The 24,697-nt window shown below is 38.6% G+C and overlaps 2 protein-coding genes across 2 annotated transcripts in view; one reads left to right on the top strand and one right to left on the bottom strand.

The window, feature by feature from the left end:
• The window catches only part of LOC101861979 (probable ATP-dependent RNA helicase DHX37), a 32,488-nt gene extending 25,462 nt beyond the window's left edge, over positions 1-7,026 (bottom strand). The window contains exons 1-4 of the mRNA XM_005106497.3: positions 6,586-7,026; positions 3,817-3,996; positions 3,022-3,122; positions 2,248-2,512 (exon numbers count right to left, since the gene is read on the bottom strand). Coding sequence (XP_005106554.1) covers positions 2,248-2,512; positions 3,022-3,122; positions 3,817-3,996; positions 6,586-6,642 — 603 coding nt within the window. The 5' untranslated portion in view covers positions 6,643-7,026. The remainder of the gene's footprint in view (positions 1-2,247; positions 2,513-3,021; positions 3,123-3,816; positions 3,997-6,585) is intronic.
• An 80-nt stretch (positions 7,027-7,106) lies between these two features.
• On the top strand, positions 7,107-18,740 carry LOC101862211. Its single transcript, XM_005106498.3, has 4 exons — positions 7,107-7,481; positions 11,207-11,793; positions 16,364-16,628; positions 18,335-18,740. Exons 2-4 carry the CDS (start codon positions 11,207-11,209, stop codon positions 18,521-18,523), a joined length of 1,041 nt encoding a protein of 346 aa, XP_005106555.1. The 5' UTR covers positions 7,107-7,481; the 3' UTR covers positions 18,524-18,740.
• The last annotated feature ends 5,957 nt before the right edge of the window (positions 18,741-24,697 follow it).

A 24,697-nucleotide genomic window follows, 5' to 3' on the forward strand; every position in this document is an offset into this window, starting at 1 on the left:
GTCTGTGCATACCACTCTCCCCACCCCATTCAATCCGGCCTTCATTGTTGGCATACGTGGGCTCTCCCATTCTTTGTTTCGCAAGATAACCTATAAGTAAGTTTCTCAGCTGGCGAGGTTGTACATGAATAAATGGCTATGCGCTGTGCACAGCAGCAGCAATATTCCGCTATAATCGACTCGCAAGTTTGTCTGCTTGCGTTATAGCAGTATTTTATTTACAAAGATAAAGAAGGGAAAAAATGGGGATTTAGAAGAGTGTCTTTATAACAGACTTCTCATTGTTTCAGGACTTGTTATAAGTGGATTCCACTGTATAGTTATAGTAGGCTATGATATTAATTTCGCCTGCGACATAGTGTGAACGATTTCTAAGGGAGTCTAGCTGCTTTGAATAGATCTGCATCATGTAGGACGGAAGAAAGGTGCATTTTACTGCAACTCTTAATTCTAATGAAGGTCTCCTCTATAATCAGACAGATTTTCAAACCTTTCCCAGGAGTTTTAGTTTAGTCCTCTGTCAAAATACTTGGTCATCAGCACCTCTTGCATGATTTTAAAAAATCCAATATTTAGTAGGCCTAGAGAAACCACAAATGTCATGTCATGAAGTACACCAGTTGCAATGACCAATTGACAAGCTAAATTCAGAGTTTAGAGCTGCTAGGCTGACTTCAAATGACATGTTGTAGATTGGGAATCAGCCATAGTTTAGTTATATTTAAATGAGTATATATTTATTTTTAATGTGTAGAGTAGAAAATAAAAATAAAAATGTTTCTAAATGAACAGACAAAATTACCTTCCATAAATCATAGGATATGTAATATATTCTGGTCTTCTTTAAGAAACGATACTTTGGGTAGTGGGAAAGGGAGAGTGTTCATTGTATGAATACCCCACGCCATTTTTGCCAAGAAACCTAGAGAAAATAAGTTTTTGCACGACAGTGATTTGTTGGCAGACCTCTCTGTTGTCCTGAGGGTAGCTGGAGGATTTGCTATTGAAAGTTAGCTGCTGGGGATAGGGTACAGGGTTGGTGTTAGAATAATAACCTTCGGTGAAATTTAGTTACTGAAGTAGCTTGTGATAGAGGTAGGGGAAAATTACTCTTTATGGATAGCTATGGTAGGGGATGGGATTTTTTTGTAAACCTTCTTTCCAAAATTAAATAAATCCTGAAATAAGAAACATCAAATTCTAGATGGTAAGTCTTGTAGTTGTAGTCATACCACGATATACAATGGCCACTGCTGCTCTGATGAGTTACAGAGAAATCACATGTCTTGGGAAATCAGGCCATTCATGGTAGAAAGGAGGTAGGAGGCCTACCAAATTTTGTTTTTGTTGAATGAAGTTGAAATGGTCCAATTGTGCTGTGGTTTGTTTAATATGTTGTTGGTGGTAGATGGCTGCTCAAGAATGTCGCATATATATATATTTCATTACCGGTATGTAATTTTTGGGTATTCATATAAATATTTTTGCTAAATCTTTTTTAAACAATCAATTCAAGTTACAGTGGTCTCCAGTTAACTTGATCCCCCTTAACTCATTCGAGACGCAGGTTTTGGACCGGATTTGCACCCAGAGGTGCGCGATTTTGGGGGTAAACTTTGAAAGTCGACCATTTTTCCCCCTTTTGATATTTTTAAAGTCTGTTTTCACTATCTAATCTACACATTCAACATTTGGACTTTTCCTTAGATCTAATCAAATTTGCCTGGATATATTCCTAAACTTGCCAGGACCCCTACAAAAATGGTGTATGAGATTATAACAAAAATTATTTTTCCTCTTGGTTGACAGTGAAGAAATGCAGAAACAAACAAGATAAAGTTATAACACAACTATAATGCAGCTAAAAACACATTCCAACACAATTTACAGTTCAAATACTGGGAAGAAATGGTTTCAGTCATTGTGAATAGTCCTTCTTTGTATGGTATTCCTCAAAGATCCGTGTTCTCTGTCACCTCGACTGCCTTCATAAATCGCAGCAGAAAATTACAAAAAATGACGCTATACGCTTTCTTTGAATTTAAAAAAAAAAAAAAAAAAACTTACTGTCAATGTCAGGTTCAAGACTGAAATATACACAACTTAAATCACCCAGCCCTGACGCCGATAGTATCAGTATGTGCACGTGACACTCCAACCCTAACGCCGACAGAATCGGGGGGGTGTGTGCCCCCAATAATTTTTGTTTCGAATCCCCAAACTAAACTAAAAGACAATTTCTCCAACCTGCTCCATCTTCGTCTCTTCAGAGCAGCCCCTACTGTCAGGTGCTTCAGCAACACTGTCTGCATCAGAAGTCCCAGGTTTATCAACTTGAGCTTCTTCTGCTTCTGCCATCGTTCTCTCTACTTCCTCATCGGTCGAGATGTCGTCTGTATCCGTGGAATCGGCTTCCATCTGCTCTGGTTTCGGTGTCTGAAGCTTCTTTTTCTTCTTAGAGCCTCGAATAGAATTTGCCTTCATTTCAAAGGTGTCTTCCATAGATGGGTCACTGTAGACACAAACATGAAAAGTCAGTCAAGTCACAATGATAATAAAAAATATAACACTCGAGGCAAAGACACTTTGGACACAGAACATTCATCAGAGAAAGCTCCACATAAGAATATGTGAGCATTTATTCTTTAAGTTTTAATAATATAAATTTCAATGAAAAAAACCATGCCATGTTCAAAAAGACAACCCAGGAAGAAATCTTAATCTCACGTATTAGCTCTGATAAAATACCTAAATAGAATCATCTTTAACGTGAGGACAAAAGAGACAGTCTCGAAATAAAAATTCACTTTGTATTGAAGCAATTTATGCAAAACTACACTAGCTTTTCAGGTGGAAGATTTTGAGGAACAAATGAAAAACAAATTATTTTCATGACCATTAGACAATTTTATGGGAGACTGGAACATTGTATCATTATAACTGTATAAGTTCATTAAGTATATAAACAAAAGTGGTATCACCTAAAATGGAAAATAAAACAAATACACTGACATGCAGTACCTTTTGAAGTTTTGAGAATAAACCTCTGTTATAGATGTGAAGTTTTTCATCTCCTCCTCTGTTGCTTGATGTTTGGCAAGGGACTCCAGTAATTCTGCACGCTGAAAACATTTTCTTAATTATATTTTGGGGGCAATCCAAATATGATTTTGAAACAAATATAAACATGAAATAAAACTGAAACATGATCATATTCACACTCAAAACTTGCTTTTTTATTTATTTTCTGTGACCGTAAATACCATCATCAAAAAGAAAAATACATAGCTCTAATGAACTCATGCAAACAGCTTTTCAGTGTCATCATGCAACAAATCTTGATAATCATTTCCAAAATAATCGCCCCATCTCCCTCAATGCATTCCATTATGCTCTTATCTTACCGCTACTAGGTACAAAATAGGCCTATTGTATTGGTCCATTTACCACAGCAAATGAACGAGTGAACATCTTCACTTCATTGTTTGAATTTTCAGTGTATATAATGGAAGAGTACCTTTTATTTGTTTCATCCCAGCTCCAAGGGAGGACGCATAAACTCATCACTTTTAAGGTCGTAGTCATAACTTGAACTTTTTCTGATAAGCTTTTAAATTTAGCTATACTTTTCTAAATCATGTCTGGTCTGGCTATGGCCACATTCAAGTCCTAAAGCTACAACAAGGACCTTCTTCTCTCTGGATTTAACACAGCTGATGTGTCCCTTTAAGTTCAAAGAGTACTTTAAACTATCTTATCTATACCTTAACGGCCTAAAAAGTGCAATTTATGCATTGCAGTATCAGACTTGCTTACCCTTTCTTTCTGCTCTTTCCTCTTCACAATGTCTGTGAGTCTCTTTCGTTCTTTCTTGCTCAGTTTCTTTGTGGTCACAACAGGCACTTTGGCCTCTTTTTTCTTTTTTGAGGGCACCACAACAAGCATGTTGCTGTCTCCTGGGTCCACTGAGTGCTCCATTCCTTCCACCACAATTGGCTAAACATAGAAAAGAAGATAAAAACACATTATGAAGTTTTAGTCAGACACACTGTTAAGAACATAATATTAGATCTAGATCTAGATTCTACATCTACATAGTCAACTATTGAAATGCTTTTAAATTGTGAGAATAATTCCATACGATCCATCCAACTTAAGAGTCACATCTATCTAGATCTATTATCATAAGGAAGAGACTAGCAGTACTTATTTTTAATATGATGGCTGGTCTGACCAAAAACAAAAAAAGGCATACTGAATTGTAAATAATTTTTTAGTTTGCAGTACCTAAAGTATTTGTATCTGAGACGAAACAAGGTGCCTTAATGATAGTGCATGTATTTTAAACCTGAATAATTACTCATTAGACCTGTTTTTTAATGGGCCTAAAGTAAGTACGGCGAGACTGGCAGGCTAGCCGTACTAGACTGGCAGGCTAGCCGCTAGACGATTAGGCTAGCTTAAGTCCGGCTACAATTAGGCCGTACTTATTATTGATGGCTGAATTGTAACTGAAATTTTTTTGTTTGCAATGCCTAAAGTATTTGAATTTCAGACAAAACCAAAAGGTGCCTTACTGACTTGCATGTATTTTAAACTTGAATAATTACTAAAAGTCTAGATCTAGAATCTAGATCTATTGAGACCTGTGTACTCAACAGGTTTGAGTCGATAGGGCAAAACCTCAAAGTACGGCTAGACCGGCAGTCCAGAGACTCTCAGGCAAAACTTCGTTATAATAATAGGGCCGGCACTATTTCTCCAAACGATCGGGAAAACAAAGCTAGGCACTATTTCTCTGAACGTTCGGGAAAATAAAGCTGGGCACTATTTCTCCGAACACTCTGAAATCACATCCTTTACCGCAAAATTTGGATATTATATATAGATCTATAATTATAGTATAGGCCTACCAAAGATTGTTCGTATACAATATGGTTCAATCAGTCCAAAAAATGTCCACAGTAAATATTTATATAAAGAAATGCTACAATTCCAAACAGTTTTTCGCTACAAATATGACGTGTTGCCTATGAAGGGTGCTGCTCTTAAACGTAATGCGTTGTGTTCACTCGTGTGCTGTCTAGATCGAGATCTAGATCTACGGAGGGTTATTGATAACGACACATAGAACTGGCATCTGCGTTTGTCACTGCCGCGACCAATGTACTGACACTGGCAGGCCCCTGAATGTGTGTGATTCCATAATTTACATTTAATATCCTGTACTTTTTTTTTTTATTACGCACATTTAGGGTTAAAACAGTCAATCTTCTTCGGACAGGTGGACACACGCCCTTATTAATTTATTTGTTAATGTTTGTTGTTGTTTGTGGGCTGTTCTAATTTTGATTTCATTCTGTTGTGAAACCTTTCTTTTTCACATTTTTACACTCATCTAAAAATCTCTAGACTAGCTCTTGAAAATTTAAATAGATATATAGACCCCAAAATTTGCTCCTGTGAGTGTGTGTGTATGTATGTGTGCGTGTGTGAGTGTGTCTGTGTGTGGTAGTAAGTGTGTAAGTGGAGAGTGAGGAGTGGGTGAGTGTGTGTTTGTTTTTCGGGCTTTATTTCAGCCTTTATTCAGAAACAATTCAAAGTATACAAAAATAGAAACACAGGATCTATTCACTCCAGGGCTCATGAGTCGTTCCTCTCTTTCACTCATTCCATTCAATTCCCGTGTTCTCTCCCGCGGCTCATCCCCGTCCGCATGACTTTCATACCCCACCCCCTCCCTCCAGGCACACACAAAGAAAATATCACTCATTCCCTTGCACCCTGCGAACCATGGACAATAATAATATAGGCAAAACACTGACTGAGCTGCATTCCTTTCGTTCGTGAGCTGTGGACCAGGTCAGGGGGGTCGGTGTCGTCGTCTTGCAGTTGCTGTCGCCTGTGGATACACTCACACATTCTTCCTTTCACCCGTTTTCACTCACATTGTCTCTCCATCCACAGCTCAGCTCATCATACGCTCAAAAGTTGGCCACTGGTCATGTTCAGTGAGGGTGTGTACATGTGCATGATGGTGGTGGGTGTGTGGTGGGTGTTACTGAAGGTTGTCTGTAGGCGGGCTTGCCATGCGGTGTTCCTTCCCAGACCAGAGGCAGCCGCAGAATGAGAGTGAAAGTTGGCGCCGAACTCTCGCAATAAATAGGCAAAAAATCACGAGACCAGAAGCCGGAAACCGTTCGGAGAAATAAAGATCGGCACTATTTCTCCAAACGTTCGGAGAAATAGTCACTTCGTAATAATAGACTATCAAGATCGAAATAGACAGTATATTAAATAGACTTATACTTATAGTTATAGACTCTAGATCTAGATAGTCTACAAATCTAGATCTAGATATCTAATCTAATCTAGATCTAAATCTCTGCAACTCTCTCTGGACTAAACTATTCTTATATAGAAAATCTAGATTCTAGATCTATATATAATTCTTATATTCTACTTAAATTTTAGATCTAGAATCTAGATTCTAGATATCTATATCTAGATCTAGATCTAGATCTAGATCTAGATATAGATCTAGATCTATAGTATAGATCTAGAAGAGTAGAGTCTAGTACAAACCTTGTCAGGGACATCATTGTTGTTTTGAGTACCACTATGTACCTTTCGCTTCCCCATTTTTCACGAATTACCACATGTATACCAACCTACAACACATTTGAAATGTATTAACTCGGTATGAAAATAAATATAAAGTGAACGAAACCATACAGTTTTGGTTTGGCTAGTCAGAGCATGTGGGATTGTTTACTACTTTCGCTTTCGACTTCCTCCTATGCCAGGAGCTGCAGCCGAATTGCTGAATGAATAATGCATACGGAAATTATGAATCAAGACCAAAATATTGATACCTTTCATATAAATTGTCCACACAGCATATTTTATTTTGTTGAGTAGACGGGAATATATGTATACTACTTCTGCATTGATATAAAGCTATATTTGAAAACATTTAGCCCATCATAAGTCAAAGCTGCATCAAAACAGAGCCTGCAAGTTGCATTTCCTGATTTGCCCATTTGGCAAAACAAAAAAGTAAATTTAATTCGCAAGGCCAGATAATTATGGTAAAATCAAAGCTGATAGCACAAGGAGACAGCACTGACTGGTTGACTTGCACTGGTTTGTTGATTGTTTGAACAGATCAAGATATCCACCATCGGTACCAACCCAGTACAATCAGTGTTACTAGGTCTAGATCTAGATGTAATTGCTTGAACCTTCATTAAGTATGTTTTTAAGTTAATTGAACAGAGCAGAGCATGATTCAACTGTGTTAATGTTTTGTAAAAAGACGTTCGGTCTCCTACTAGAGGTCTAGATCTAAATCTACGATTTTTTGTTTTGATGGAGACGCCCCACTGGCTCTTTTACAATCTGAGCTGATAGGCCTATTGAGGCTATTGATAACGAGACCCCCTCCTTCATTCATCAAGCCGCGTTCGTCATCATCCAAGGTGAAATCGATTGTGCTGTATTTTCTTGTTTGTGCCCCACCTGACGTATCGACAATAGATTATTCAGTTCGTGGGCTTACCTTGATGGTGTGTTTTAAGCTAGATCTAGATCTAGATTAGATACACAGTACACTATAAAAAACATTCAAACAGTTAGCAAACTTTTGCAGCCATTTTCTTCGCTTATTTTACCTCTGAAACCAGATGACCCTCACCTCCATCAATCACAAATATCTCTACTTTTATTCACATAGATATGGGTATTTTTTTCACCAAGAGCAAGGCAAATGAACAGGCTTTTAATTCAATCACACCAATAACAGCGTGTGCCCAAAAATTGACAAGCGCCTGATTTTACCACGTCATGCCACAAGAATCAATTGGTACTGTAGCCTACTCTAAAATAATTGGAGCCAAGAGGCTGCTCTATACTATACTACTGTGGAATCCTGTTATAACGAGAGGGAGGGGACTGGTGCCAAATGTCCGTTATAGCAGGATTCTCATTATACGGGATCCAGTAATAAATTCAAGGAAAATAGTAAAGTAGGACTAATCTATGAGTCTAGTTTTCGGTTTATTTATTTCTTTTTGTTATCTCCCCTGATGATGATATGGTTCAACATCCTTAAGTCTTACTTGATCAAAAGTAAAATCAGGTTTCTTTCTCTAGCGCCAGCGATGTTGACAGCTGGGCGTAAGCGATCAGGAAGAAAGTTCTCTAGGCTAACTCACCCGCTGTGTTGTCCCGCACCCCACCACACCCTGTGGTGCGTTCCGTCTGCTTGTGCACAATGGGAACATACCACACCCCGCCTACGCCACACATTCGCTCCGTCCATCACAGTACAGCACTATGACCTCTCCATCCCCGCATCGGAGAAGTGAGAGGCATGGTAGGCCTAGATAATCCAGACTAGGCTGGCCTATAACACGATACGTTCTGCTTGTCTGTGCATACCACTCTCCCCACCCCATTCAATCCGGCCTTCATTGTTGGCATACGTGGGCTCTCCCATTCTTTGTTTCGCAAGATAACCTATAAGTAAGTTTCTCAGCTGGCGAGGTTGTACATGAATAAATGGCTATGCGCTGTGCACAGCAGCAGCAATATTCCGCTATAATCGACTCGCAAGTTTGTCTGCTTGCGTTATAGCAGTATTTTATTTACAAAGATAAAGAAGGGAAAAAATGGGGATTTAGAAGAGTGTCTTTATAACAGACTTCTCATTGTTTCAGGACTTGTTATAAGTGGATTCCACTGTATAGTTATAGTAGGCTATGATATTAATTTCGCCTGCGACATAGTGTGAACGATTTCTAAGGGAGTCTAGCTGCTTTGAATAGATCTGCATCATGTAGGACGGAAGAAAGGTGCATTTTACTGCAACTCTTAATTCTAATGAAGGTCTCCTCTATAATCAGACAGATTTTCAAACCTTTCCCAGGAGTTTTAGTTTAGTCCTCTGTCAAAATACTTGGTCATCAGCACCTCTTGCATGATTTTAAAAAATCCAATATTTAGTAGGCCTAGAGAAACCACAAATGTCATGTCATGAAGTACACCAGTTGCAATGACCAATTGACAAGCTAAATTCAGAGTTTAGAGCTGCTAGGCTGACTTCAAATGACATGTTGTAGATTGGGAATCAGCCATAGTTTAGTTATATTTAAATGAGTATATATTTATTTATAATGTGTAGAGTAGAAAATAAAAATAAAAATGTTTCTAAATGAACAGACAAAATTACCTTCCATAAATCATAGGATATGTAATATATTCTGGTCTTCTTTAAGAAACGATACTTTGGGTAGTGGGAAAGGGAGAGTGTTCATTGTATGAATACCCCACGCCATTTTTGCCAAGAAACCTAGAGAAAATAAGTTTTTGCACGACAGTGATTTGTTGGCAGACCTCCCTGTTGTCCTGAGGGTAGCTGGAGGATTTGCTATTGAAAGTTAGCTGCTGGGGATAGGGTACAGGGTTGGTGTTAGAATAATAACCTTCGGTGAAATTTAGTTACTGAAGTAGCTTGTGATAGAGGTAGGGGAAAATTACTCTTTATGGATAGCTATGGTAGGGGATGGGATTTTTTTGTAAACCTTCTTTCCAAAATTAAATAAATCCTGAAATAAGAAACATCAAATTCTAGATGGTAAGTCTTGTAGTTGTAATCATACCACGATATACAATGGCCACTGCTGCTCTGATGAGTTACAGAGAAATCACATGTCTTGGGAAATCAGGCCATTCATGGTAGAAAGGAGGTAGGAGGCCTACCAAATTTTGTTTTTGTTGAATGAAGTTGAAATGGTCCAATTGTGCTGTGGTTTGTTTAATATGTTGTTGGTGGTAGATGGCTGCTCAAGAATGTCGCATATATATATATTTCATTACCGGTATGTAATTTTTGGGTATTCATATAAATATTTTTGCTAAATCTTTTTTAAACAATCAATTCAAGTTACAGTGGTCTCCAGTTAACTTGATCCCCCTTAACTCATTCGAGACGCAGGTTTTGGACCGGATTTGCACCCAGAGGTGCGCGATTTTGGGGGTAAACTTTGAAAGTCGACCATTTTTCCCCCTTTTGATATTTTTAAAGTCTGTTTTCACTATCTAATCTACACATTCAACATTTGGACTTTTCCTTAGATCTAATCAAATTTGCCTGGATATATTCCTAAACTTGCCAGGACCCCTACAAAAATGGTGTATGAGATTATAACAAAAATTATTTTTCCTCTTGGTTGACAGTGAAGAAATGCAGAAACAAACAAGATAAAGTTATAACACAACTATAATGCAGCTAAAAACACATTCCAACACAATTTACAGTTCAAATACTGGGAAGAAATGGTTTCAGTCATTGTGAATAGTCCTTCTTTGTATGGTATTCCTCAAAGATCCGTGTTCTCTGTCACCTCGACTGCCTTCATAAATCGCAGCAGAAAATTACAAAAAATGACGCTATACGGTCAAAAGTAAATAAATACAAAATAAAATATGGCTTACCAATGTCAATCAAAAGTTTGTTCCCTGGAATACCTTCATTTGGGCGGATACAACGGTCGAGAAATGCCATCGGACGTATCTCCAACAGAGTTCAAGGCTGTCGGACGTATACGTCCGATGCGTCCCGAATGAGTTAAAGCTTTATAAATGCATAGAAACGAATTTTTCCCCACTCATAAGTGCACATTCTGAATCAGCATCTCAGCTATAAAAATGACCCATTTCTTTTGGCACTGATGGAATCAAAGCAAATACCACATATTATATAATATATGCCCTGCTTTAACTTTACAACTTCAAGCTGTTGCTTTGCCAGTGAGAAAAAGACTTCAGAACAGGGTTTAAATCAGAATTGCCCACTGAGGAAAGCCAGTGCCCAGCCATGAGAGGGCCATGCTGTAATTATGACGATTGCTGTCTTTGATCGCCCAGCATAGGATATAATCTTCATACTTTAGGGCAAACTCAGCCCAATGACGCAACCCAATGACGCAACCCAATGCTGGAGATCAAATGCCAGATGATTCTCAACACTCAGTGAAGTTCGAAAGAATATTTTACTCTAGATTATTCCCCTTCGAATTTTATTTTAATAGCACACGAGGTGCCTGCTATTAGCCGGAGACAACCGAGTAACTAAATATCTCCAGTTGTAGATATGTTAGTATTTGATGGAATTTTAAAAATATATTGTTCTTTGTTCCCCCAGATGAAAGTGCTGGCTTTGAGGAGCTGTAGAGCCATTTCCAGTGGAAGCAGCTGCCTGCGATGGATCTTCTTGTTTTTTGGCATTTTCGTGTTTGTTGAGGTGCTAATATTTAATATCGTCATTGTGTACATCTATGGCAAGATGCACTCAGAGCTTGCGAGTTTCACTGAGGGTTCTAGCAGTGTGTTTGACAAACTGATGGCAAACAAAAAGATCAATTCTTTCTTATTTGATGCAAAAGCGGACGGAGTATTTACGAGACTGTTGCAAGAAACCATTGAGCGTATGTACATCAACCACAACAGCCAATCTGCCCGACGACCTCTAATTCAGGATGAGAGTGGAAAACGATTGAATGATATAAGTTTCATCGGCATTGATGTATCACACTCCAAGGAATCAACTTATATTTATCAGAGGATTTTACAACGAAAGAGTTTCCCTTACCATTTTCTAATAGTGGATATTGGTGCAAATGATGGCTTCTTGTCGAGCAATTCATTCAATTTCATTCAATGGGGCTGGGATGCAGTGCTAGTGGATCCCCAGTCAACAGAAATTGTAACAGCTAAGATGAATCTCAAAAAGTAAGTCGTGAAGGATAATGTTTTAGACACTGATAATAATAATAATCATAAAAAACAGAGGAGTTAACTTAAACCGAGGTCTGCGGGGCCGCCAGATTTTCTTCGGTTCAGCAGGTTTTCAGTTTAAAGAGGCTGCTCAAATAGAAAGAAACAAAATTGAGAATGTTATTTTCTTTCGATTTATCACTTTTTCGGATTAACCAAGTTTGGCTTTATCGGACTCCTCTGTAATTTTATTTGTTATCCATGCTTTACAGCATGCTCTCTATGCACTTTACAAGTAATACTAGCAGCATTTTTAATTAATTTGTCTAGTGGCTTGGGAACACCTCTCTCTCTTGCCCTTTTTAACTCCCAGTGGAGCACTTGCCATCAACAGCATTACTCCAGTGAAGCCTGTCCTGAGCATCCTTTTCTATCTGTTTCCATGATGTCCCCGCTTTTTCAATTTCCGCTTATAACGCTCGCCTCCATGTCATCTTTGGTCTTCCCTTCTTACGTTTTCCTTGTGGGTTCCACGTTAAAGCCTGCCTGATGATGCTTGTTGGGGGTCTCCTGAGGGTGTGTTCAATCCATTTCCATTTCTTCACCTGTATGTCTTCCTTTACTGGCCTTTGGCTTGTTCTTTCCCACAGTTGAGCATTAGTGACTCGATCGTACCTCTTGATCCCCACTATCCTTCGTAGGCATCCATTTACGAAGCTTTGTAGTTTCCTTGCTGCTGATGCTGTGAGCCTCCATGTCTCTGAACCATACAGTAGAACAGTCTTCACGTTTGTTTTGAAGATCCTCAGCTTGGTGTTCAATCCCAGTTCCTTAGACATCCATATATTCCTGAGAATGATGAATGCTGCTCTTGCCTTTTTGGATTCTGACCTTGATGTCTTCGTCTATTCCCCCTGCCTTGTTGATGAAACTTCCCAGGTTGGTGAAGGATTCAACTTCCGCCAATGGTGCCCCTTGCAGTGTGATAGGAACGTCGGCTGCATTCATTCATAGAACTTTCGTTTTATCTGTGTGAATATGGAGTCCAACACTATTGGAGAAGGTCCTGAGGCGATCTGTATTCTGTTGCATCTGGGCTCGACTGTGAGAAAGAAGTGCCAAGTCATCAACAAAGTCCAAGTCTCCCAACTGACTGGAAAGATCCACTGTATGCCACCGCGTTGTCCCGATATTGTCTGTCTCATTATCCTATCCACTGCTAATAAAAAGAGAAAAGGGCGATAGCAGGCATCCCTGTCTCACTCCTGTATTCACTTCAAACGAGTCTGTCCGCTGCCCTCCAAGTAAGACACTGCAACTCATTTCCTCATACATCTTCTTGATCAATCTCATGAATTTGTCAGGTATTCCGTAGTGGCGCATGAGCTTCCATATTGAGTCCCTATCTAGGCTTTCAAAAGCTTTCTTGTAGTCAACAAAGTTAATGTACTGGAAAGAGTTCCACTCTGTGGACTGCTCCGCTATTATCCTCAAAGTTGCAATCTGATCTGTACATTATCTCTTTTTACGACATCCTGCCTGCTCCTCTCTTAGTTTTACATCCACGGCTTCTTTCAGTCTTTCCAGTATGATATGACTTAAAATCTTCCCAGGAATGGACAGGAGCATGATTCCTCTGTAGCTTTTACACTCATGCAGGTCTCCTTTTTTTGGTAGTTTCACGAGCAATCCCTCTCTCCAGTCCTGTGGAAATTCTTCGCTGTCCCGTATCTTGCCAATAATTCCATGAAGAATCCCTGCCGCAGTGTCGATATCCGCCTTGAGAACTTATGGGGGAATTCCATCTGGGCCGGCTGCCTTGCCTGCTTTCTGGTGTCTTATCGCCTCCTTGATCTCCTCTAAACTAGGCTTTTCTTCACTCACCCCCAGATCTATCTCAGCTGGTGGAATGTCAAACTGTTTTTCTGGCCTTGGTCTGTTCCGTAGCTTTTTGAAATGCTCCTTTCTTCGTTCTTTCTGTTCGTCTGGATTTGTGAGAAGCTTTCCCTCTTTATCCTTCTCTGGCACATCTGCGTTCTTGTATATGCCTGCAAGTTTCTTGGTGGTTTCATACAGTCCTCTCATGTTTCCTGCCCCTGCTGCTTCCTCTGCCTCGCGCGCTGGGTCATCTACATAGTTTCTTTTGTCTTTTCGTACGCTGACTTTTACCTCCTTCATTGCTTTTTGGGAACACCATTCACACAATAATTCTGGTTGTGTTTTCAATTCACCATGCCTTATATAAAAGTTCTTTTTTTTTTCACCTGCTTGCCACAGTATAGATGTTTAATTATCTCAATATTTGACCAAGTTTGATGAAATAGAAAGCTAATTTCTGCTTCTGGATTTTTTTGCCAATATTGTATGCACTGATCAATGCACTGTTCTATATTCCAAACGTAAAGTGTGCCAAACATGGTGGTTTGTTTTTACGGTCAAACCTGTGTAAAACGGCCATACAAAACAGGTTGCCATCTTAGTCAGGACTTATGAAAATGCAGAGAGCAAACCATTCTCTTCTGAGTTCCAAATCGGGGCTGATCTTAGGCTGTGGACTGCCGTAAGACGAATTCAAGTTCAAAAGGGTTTTTATTTTCTCTTGATAAAGGGGATGGGTGGTGTAAAAAGGAGGGGGGGGAGGGGGGGATGTTTTGTGTGTTGTTGTTTTGTTGGAGTTTTTTTTGTTAGCTTTTTTTTTATTGATTTTGTGCAAGGGTAAAATTAACGCAATATTATGTAAGACGATGAAGATCGAATGCCACGGTAAAACAAACATATCGGTCACCACCACTCAGAGAACAAGCGACACTTCTGTCACAAGTTCACGTCAACCTCCATTGTTACTTTGTTACAGATTAGGTATACAAAGCAGTGACCAGTCACATACGATTTGTACATGAGTTGTGGGCAGGGCTTATAGGTTGTGACGGATCACACACTTCCCTCCTCAGCAGTTGAAAATTTATTGTTATCCTTTGGTCAACTTGGGTAAACATTCATTGGTACAGGTGGCCGTCATGGCTGGTTTGACTGTATTTCTATATATGTCATTTGATAAACTATCAGAGTTTGCTATAACCCTTTAATTCTTTTTTTGTTGTTGACAAAATGCTATTTTTATACTAGTTTAATACATGTTAGTCTGTAAACTCAGCTAACTTCCTCCTTTTTGGTCTCCATCTTCTTCTCCCTTTCTTCCTTTCTCTGTTCTCCTCCTCCTGCTCTTCCTTTATCTTTTTCAGCAATTTAAAGACTGGTCGTTTCTGCCAGCCTCTGCTGCAGTCTCAAGTGCCCTAGATTAGTTTCTCTTTGTTAAACTTAAAATGTTACTTTCTGCCAGCTGTTTTTGAGTTCTGTCCCCACTACTTTTTGCCGGCCACCCTCATCCCTTTCCAGACAATACTCTCTATTTATTTACTTCGTCTTCTTTCCTGCGCTTCCTTTCCTACCCCTCCATCCTTTCCCCACCTACACCCATCATAATAGTCGAACCTGCCATGACGGCCACCTGTATAATACGACCACCGGTACAAACAGCCACTTTCCATTTCCCCCCTTGCGTTTTCTCTATATAATTTAACTGTCTAAAACAGTCACCTCTCCAATGCGGCCGCGGCTACCTTACTTTATCAACCCACGTTCAAATTTACCTGCATCAGGCGGCCAGGTGTGGTCACTCATCGCCCGGCGCTTTGTCATACATTTTGAATCGGCCCCCCGACGCTGTGGACAGGCAGTTATAATTCATTCACTTGTCGTTATTGTGAGTCCCTTCAAAGAATGTTTACCCAAGTTGACCAATGGGTAGGCCTAACAATAAATTTTCAGCTGCTGGTGAGGGAAGTGTGATCCGTCATAACCTATAAACCCCGCCCACAACTCGTGCTCAAATCGTATGTGAGTGAGGTGACTGATCACTGTTTTGTTTACCTAATCTGTAACGAAGTAACAATGGATGGTGACGTGAACTTGCGACAGAAACGTTGCTCGTTCTCCGAGTGGTGGAGACCCGTGTGTTTGTTTTACCATGGCGCTCAGTTTTCATCGTCTTACTTACGTAATGTTTCGTTTATATATACTTTTAAACAAAATGAGCAGCTAAAAGAAAGCTAACCAAAAAACAAATCAACAAAACAACATGAAAAATCCTTCTTACACCGTACACCCCCTTTTCAAAAGAAAACAAAAACCCTTTTAAATTAGCCTTATGGCTTGCTTTCTTCATTTTGATCAGTCCTGCCTGAGACGGCCACCTGTGTTATACGGCCACTTTTTTCCTTGACAAAGGGTGGCTGTTTTACACATGTTTGACTGTATATATATATTATTTATTTATTTATTTATTTATTTATTTATTTATTTATTTATTTATTTATTTATTTATTTATTTATTTATTTATAAATATATAATATATATTTGACCTAACTCAGGCCAAGAGGTATGAAATATAAGTATATATATGTATAGATATATATATTTCCAAGACTACCTCAATGTGAAACATTTGGTTCTATTAAATTTGTACTTGAGAAATCATTTGAAATTTGGCCCAGCATTTTTTTCCCACATTTATCTTTTCCTCAGCTACATTGACAAATATAATGATGGGATTCAAAAGGTTGCTTTTGAGCAGGCAGCAATTGCAGACCATGACGGCAGCATTGAGTTTGTAATCACAGAAGCCACGCAGGGCACAGAGAGTCATGTCAAGTCTCGTGGCCAGAGAAAAAGAGAAGGGGACACAGTTGTCGTCGTGCCTTGTATCTCTGTGAAGACGCTGGTAGACAGGTACAAGATCCCCAAGTACTTTGGGATTTTGTCTCTAGATGTGGAAGGGATGGGAGCTGAGGTTTGTATGCTTCGTAGCTTTACACTGACTTACTCGTTCTTGCTACAACTTTTATGTATATAATTAATATATAATGTCACAATGCAGTGGAATTGGCACACATCAGTTTTTGGGCATTTGATTTATTGTATTAACTTAAAACCTGTTCGTATGCCTCGGTTTAAATGAAAAGAATACCCATCGATCTTGAATGGAAGTCAAGACATTTGCCTTTGAAAGAAGTATGGGTCACTTGTTGTCAGAGTTTCATATAAGCGAGAAAATGACCACCAAAGTTTGAGGGGGCTCTCGTAGCCTAGAGGTTAAGGTGTTCGCCTTTCATTCAATAGGTCCAGGGTTGGAATCCGGATAGCGACGAAAATTTTTCGTCTCCAAAATTGTCTCCTTTCACCTACTTTCCTGCTCTCTAGCAATGTTCTGTCATCTGCTTTCGTCTCCACTTTCTGCCCCGACCCCTTCACCTCCTTTTCCTCCTCCTCTGGGCTCCGGACTCTTTCTGCAGCCTTTCTACTGCTACTCTTTGGCTCCTTCTTACTGCTGTCTTTTAGCCCCACCCCTGATCTTATGGTAAGAAAGATTTACACCTAGCCTTCTCGGACAAGGATAAAAAATCTCGGAGGTGTCATATGCAAGTTGCGCACATTAAAGATCCTTTGGTGGTCCCAAATTGATAAGAGTAGGCTTCAGCCGCCACCCGTGCAAAATCAAAATTTCCTACCGATTGAAAATGTTTAATGTGTCCCGCGCAATCATAAGACCTTATGCAGTTGCGCTGTAAAACACTTACCCAAAAAAAAAACCCCAAGTTTGGTGGCTTTCAAAGCTTGAGTGTCCTTGGAAACTGTACATTTACATTTTTGTTTTACTTTGACCAACGTTTTCAGTAAAATCCACAGAGAAATGTGTTTTTAAATGTACATAGGAGGTGTTGAGTGGGGGGGGGAAATAATGTAAAAATTGCCCGTTGAGAGGAAAAACATAGATTTTTTTTTTCAATTTCATTATTTTGATGAGCTCCTTGTTTCACAGAGATGGCATACATATTTGCCTGTGGCAGGGTCTATACTGTAACAGTAAGCAAGCTACATGATTGATGGGAGAGGGGCTCTCGTTGTCAAGAGGTTATGGTGTTCACCGCTCATTCAATAGGTCCCGAGTTCGAAACCTGACAGCAACGGAAAATTTGTTTCTCTTAAAATGTTCTCCTTTCCCTATCTCTAACCATGTTCTGTTGTCTGCTTTCGCCTCCACTTTCTCTCCCCTTTGCCCCCTCCTCAGAGCTCTTGACTCCTTCTGCAGCCTTTCTACTGCCTCTCCTCGGCTCCTTCTTTCTACTGTCTGTCAGCCATACTCCTGATGTATTGGGAGGTAAGATCTAACTCCTAGCTTTCTCGGATAAGGGCGAAAAACTCGAAGGTCTCTTATGCAAGTTGCGCACATTAAAGATCCCTTGGTGGTCCAAAATCTATAAGAGTAGGCTTCGGCCGCCACCCGCGCAAAATTCAAAATTCCTACGAAAATGAAAATGTTGAATGTGTCCTGCGCACTCATGGCCTTATGCAGTTGTGAGCACCATAAAACGCTTTCCAAAACCGAAATAAATAGATCCTAAAGTCGTGCACACTTGTTTCCTCTCTCAGCATGATTGTTTCACATCAGTTGACTCATTCAACCCACATATCGCCTGTTTCTATCTACTCCCACAGATCTTGAGGTTCTGGATAGACTCAGAGTTCCGACCAGCATACATCATCTTTGAACACTTGCACTTGCAAGAACCTCTCTCAGATACTGTGAGTTACCTGAAGGAGAACGGCTACCGCTACATCGGAACACGAGGTTGGAATGTCATCTTTGAGCATGTGATGGAAACTCAAGAAAAAGAAGGATCTTAGAGGAGCATATAGGACATGACAATGTCAAGGTGTTTTTAGCTGTCCGGTTTGTTTTTGGCACTGTGGCCTGTAACTCTGACTCAATTTCATAAAACAGTTTTGAATTGTGTCATTATATCTGTTAGAGAACATATATGCAATGAAGTCTGTGAATGTTTTTTTGTTTTGTTTTGTTTTGTTTTTTGGGTCCTTAAAAAAAAAAAGACAAAGAAAGAAAGTAAGATGTGATTTTTTAATTTTTTTTTACCTCAATGCTATATGTTAAAATTTAGCCAACTTTGACCTACAATACACACATAATATATTTCAGAGGTTTCTTGGATGTTGCATAGTAATACAACACCAATACAGACAATATTACAGAATGTGGCATCGCTTATTGCCACCATGCAGCGTCCTGTGTCCATTTGCAGCCAGGGGAACTGAGGGTAATTGGTTATCCTGCTTTTCCTTGAGATATAAATGATAGTGTCTGACCTGTCTGAGCCTGGAATAGAAAAGAATGACTTTTATTTTTTTGTGGGTGTCTTCTCAACTAAACTGACAATCTCTTTTGAAAGAATAGGATTTTTTAAAGTTTCTTTTTGATGTTGCATGTTTTCTACTTTCTGGTGGAATTATGAAATGGACTTAGAAACAATGCCTATGTTTTAGAGAGGGAGTTTTGTCCCAACAAGGGTTTTTTTTACCCCAGTGATGTAACTGCCGGTCCAGTATTGTTTTGTTCAAATTGTTGTACCGTAGTCTTTGCTTAAGATCCTGGTACTTGGGAGCAAAGAAAATGCGGGATCTTCACCAATTTATCAGGGGTAGGACTGAGGATGACTCATGGTGAGGCCCACTATCGGAGCAGGATCTTATAGGTGACTTGTGTGTTGAAAAAATTTTGTTTTCTTTTTAAACAATGGGATCTTAAGCGAACCAGGATCGTAAGTGGTGAGATCTTTGAGGGAGACTACTGTATTCTATTTTCTTGTTCTTCTTTTGTGATTTTTCTTGTTCTGTCTCATGTCAGATTTGCCTCTCAGTGTTTTACATCTGTGACTGAATTCTATATATGATGCGTTTATTTAATTTGTCTTTACTTTTTGTATTTGGGGAAAGTCTCACTTATATATATAAATAGAACTTATAGAGGAACAATTGTGAAATGAAACAAGAATGTTATCAGCACAGTCTCATCCACTTACTGTGACAGAACGATACCTTAGCATTACAAAGTTCTATCAGACATTTTTCGTCATTTTGAGTTACTAAGACCGTGAGTCAGAAACCAAGTTATTTATTTGCTCTACCAAAATCGTAAGATTATTCAAAGTTGTTGCCAAGGTATTCAAAGAATTACATACAGAAAAGTTCGACTTGTGAAACTCAAAATTTTTTATGTCAAATTTCTCAAAACTAGATACTGAGCAGATAGAACTTTGGTGATTCTAAGGTAGCGAGAAGACTAAATGAACGGGAGGCTTGGAAGAAATGACAACTAACGACAGTGTTGAAAGGCTGAGCTATTGAAATACTATGAGAGTTTGGTAAACAGATCGAAAACAATCTGTCAGTAAGAGCAGATCAGTATAAATTCATAGATGATTTGTTACATAGGCCTACTTATGTGTGCTTCACATCAAATTTTGCTGGGTCATAGGGTTTGTTGTGTTTTATTTATACATGTACTGAGGGTCTCTTGGGTCTTGACTGTGCAACCCAGTGCTTTGCCATATTTGTATTTGTTAATGTTCCTTTGATATGAAGAGTAATAGGTGGGTGGTTGGCAGGTGCTCTGGTGCGGTGTGCTCCTTCTTTCCTATCAAACATCTATCGTCCTTATCTCCCCTCCTTCTTTTTTATGTTTGTTACTTTCTTGTAACACCTCTAATCTTCTGGTCCTCATATGACCTTATGCTGTTGCGAGCGCCGTAAAACCTCTACAAAAACAAAAACAAAGAAGAGTAATAGACATACACTGAAGTATTACTTGTTGTGATCTCATGTCACCTGCCAGTAGCTGGTACAGATTTTTTGTCTTGTCAGCAAAAACTAACTTTTATTTGTCCACTCTAAAATCAGGCAAAGTTCATGCATTTCCAGAGACTGTCACAGTTTCTGGCTTTACAATTTACCCAAACAAAAGGTTAATGTTAGCTGTTTGGAAATGTGTGTGAAATGGAAAAAAAAAGAAACTATAATTTATGCTACCTCTGTTTTGGCTCTCAATCTACCTGCGTGTTATCCACACATGCGTCCTATATATGCAGTAATAAAAGTTTGACGACCTGGCAAATCGCTACCATAGAATTATAAAGTTCTATCTGCTCAGTAGGCCTACCTACTTTTGAGAAATTTGCCACTAAAAATTTTGAGTTTCACAACATGTCAAGTCTTTTCGAATGCAATTCTTTGAATGTTTTGATAATGACTCAAAAAATATCTTACCATTTTGATAGAGTAGATAAAACATTTGGTTTCTGTCCTCATGGTCTTAGTAACTCAAAACGGGCGAAAATGTCAGATAGAACTTTGTAATTCTAAGGCAGCATAATAGCATTGCAATGACTCAGGCATGTGTGTCATCAACTTATCAAATTCTGTTTTTATCTTTTCCTTTCAGTTTTACAGACTTGAACCATCTTAGAGATCTCATCCTCACTATTAATAGATACGCTTATGAATATTTTGTCTCTGAGACTGTAGTATGTTACCTGATTGTTAAAGTTTTGACAATGGTCTTCCTCTGGCTTTTTTTCAAGCCGTCTTTTGTATTAGTGCAAATTATTTAAGCTTGGCATTTTCGTTCAGGTGGCCGTGAATTTTGTTTTCTGCCTTTTTTTTCCTCTGTCACACTGATGTTATCAGGGATCTGTTTGCCATGCCTTGACTGTGTCCTATACTTTTCCTATTGCATTTCTTTTCCTTTCAGGATGCTCCCTAGATTCTTCCAATGTTTCATTGTACTGACTGAATTTATAATACTGCTTCAACTTAACTCTTTCCTTACCAGACCACTTTCTGCACTATGGCCAAGCCATTTTGGAGGCCATATTTTGACTTTCTTACTGTTATCAGTATTTTTTTCAAGGAAACTCATGAATGCTACTTATCAAAATGCAGCGAAATGACTTTCCTATCAGATACCTCAAAAACAAAAATAACCCCGAAAAAAGAAAGATTGTAATGCGTGTGAGTTTGCCAACTTTGGAGTGGAAGAGATTAAAAGACTTTTTTCCGAGCTCATGACCCGAAAGCACGGGTCACTCAAGCTACATGTTATGGCTTGCAGTAAGGAATGAATTTATCTTTTTATGTTCATAGTCGGATATATGGCCAAAAGCAAGATTTCAAAGAAGGTGTGCAATGAAAGTGAAATTCCTTGCCTCCAGTTTTGAGCTTGCTTTTTTGTCATTTACATAGCCTGTGTGTTTCAGTGTGTTCAGAGTATGATTTGCTGGACCGTACATTCCATAGTCAATGGTCATAGTTCAGGGTCACTAATGATCACCTATTCTAGAACCTGTTCTAACCTCCACCTTTTTATAAGATAACCATGTGTGCAAACGGCCTGTTCCCATTTCCTCCCTTTCATATTTTTTACCATTATAATGTGACGCATAAAACAGTCACCTGTCTAAGACAGCCACTTTTTTCCTCAACAAAGGCTGACTGGCCATCTTAAACAGTTTCGGCTGTCCTTCACTTGGGTAATGCTGTGAGTGACTTACATTTAACTGTGTTCGTAGTAGAATGGCATGGTTTGGAGTTACGTATTTCAACCTATTATAATCGCTGTGAAACATTATCCTTCCTGTACCTTGTGCAGTGCAATGTGAATTTGTTGTGGCATTCTACAGCTCTGGCTTTGTTGTGGCATTATATAAACAGCTCTGGCTTTGTCGTGGTATCATGCAGCTGATCTACCTGTATTTGTACTTTTTTTTAAATCTCTTTTATACCCAGTGAAATTCAGTTTTTTACTTTGGTGGTATTCAAAGTATATGAATCTACTTATGGTTAGTGTTTTTATTGTGACATAATGTTATAGGTGATTTTCAATGTATGTGAATCTACTTATGTTTAGTATTTTTATTGTGACATAATGTTATAAGTGGTTTTCAAAGTATGTGAATCTACTTATGGTTAGTGCTTTTATTATGACATAATGTTATAGGTGGTTTCCAAAGTATGTGAATCTACTTATGGTTAGTACTTTTATTGTGACATAATGTTATAGGTGGTTTTCAAAGTATGTGAATCTACTTATGGTTAGTACTTTTATACTAAAGTGATACATTATTGTGTTGTTGTTCAAAACCTTTTCCCTGTTTTGAACAAATGCTATTGAGGTTTTTTTCTGTACTTATTCATTTAATGAATCTTGTGCTGTACCCTGAGACTTGCCTTGTGAGGCTAACAGCTTGTTTTAAGTTTTAGTGGAAGATGATTAGGTTACTGAGGTATGTGATTTTTTTTTTCACTTTCGCATTGCTTTTTGTCTATAAACATGTAATGTATAACGCAGCTGATTACTTTTTTAACAAAAGTTAATTATTTATCCTCGCTCAAATTTTTTATATGCATATGTGTAAACTTCGCTGTGTACGTAGCGGGCTGCAGGTTTGTGTTTTTAATGTTTCCTCTTCCTCGATTAAGTTCCAGGGTCATGTAGTTGACTCTCCGTATGCTTTGAGTGACAAACTGTTCATTTATTCAGATTCGGCTCTCAATGGCTTGAATAATTGACCAACAAAGGCCTTCATTACCCGTACTTTGAACAATTATTATCTGCGCGTTTCGATTTTGTGCACAACTGTTTGCACTGAAAAAGTATCAATGCAAATGTTTTTTCTGACCTATGACATCTGGGTGTGTCAAGATTTTCTTGCAAAGTAAAATGTGCAGTTTTCTACTTACAATTAGAATAATACTGTCATGATTAATGTTGTTATTATTATTATTATTAGATCTATTGCTGTTTTTGTTATTGGTGAAAATGAGATTATTTTATGATTATTCTTTTTATTATTATTCATTATTATTGTATTACCATTGTTGCTGCTATTATTTTTATCATTGTATTATTGCTATCACTATAAAGAAACTAAATAATGGTTAAATGTGCAGAGTTGTTACGCTCAACAAAAATGGCACTTTTTTTAACTAGTGGTTGCACAGGTGTAGAAAAAATATGTTTTTCCAGCTTCTCTGGTTTCTGGTCACCCAACATGTGACGGCATCCCTGCCATCTCATGACAGAAAAATGTATATGCCAGAAAAATGAAATTTTACGAGAGGAGCAAAAAACTAACTTTTTGTGTGTGTTTCAACTTAGCTAAAATTTGGTCAATCTGATTATTTTATGTCAATATTCATTGGCCTGTCTAACTTTTGAATGATTTGCTTTTAAAGTTACAGGAAATAGTTATGGAGTAATTGATTAAAATGTCTTTAACAATATCGTCATGTAATTAGGTTACAATGCATATGTGAGGCAGCATAGTGAAATCAGGCACCTCTCATCAAAATATATTGAAATTGAAGAAACTGGCATTTTTCTATCAGTTTGGCAATTTTTATCAAATTTTTTTGGGGGGGCTTAACATCATTGTTATCCAATTAAGAACACATTTCTATGTGGATCTTTACTGAAAAAACTGATGAAATGCACAAAATGTAAGTTTTCAGTGTTCACAGACTATCAAGCTATAGAAAAAACCAAACTTTGACTCTCATTTTCTCGCTTATTTTACTTTAGAAACCAGGCAACCCCACCTTCTTCAATCTCAAATATCTTAACTTCTTTTAAAGATAAATGGTGATTTTTTTCACCGATAGCAAGACAACTGAACAACCTTTTTAAGATGATACCAATAACTCCACGTGCCCGAAATTGACTAGCACCTGTTTCCACCACGTCCTGCCACATATTTTCAAAAGCCCAAAACGTCCTTAATTTTAATTGTACCGCCATAATAGCAAGATACAAAGACACGCCATGAAAAATGTTTTGTCCATTGTAAAAAAATAACTACCTGACCGTGCTGTCTCGGCATTGAGAAGATTAGGACTGCCGTGGTGCTAGCGTGTCATACGAGGCGACTAAATGGCGAACCAGGTAGTGACTCCCGAAACAGAGTCATCCTGCCTCTAGGTCGGGGGTTGAGTCACGAGGCTAACAACCTC

Source organism: Aplysia californica, unplaced genomic scaffold, assembly GCF_000002075.1.
Source record: "Aplysia californica isolate F4 #8 unplaced genomic scaffold, AplCal3.0 scaffold00538, whole genome shotgun sequence".
NCBI classification, from domain to species: Eukaryota; Metazoa; Mollusca; class Gastropoda; order Aplysiida; family Aplysiidae; genus Aplysia; species Aplysia californica.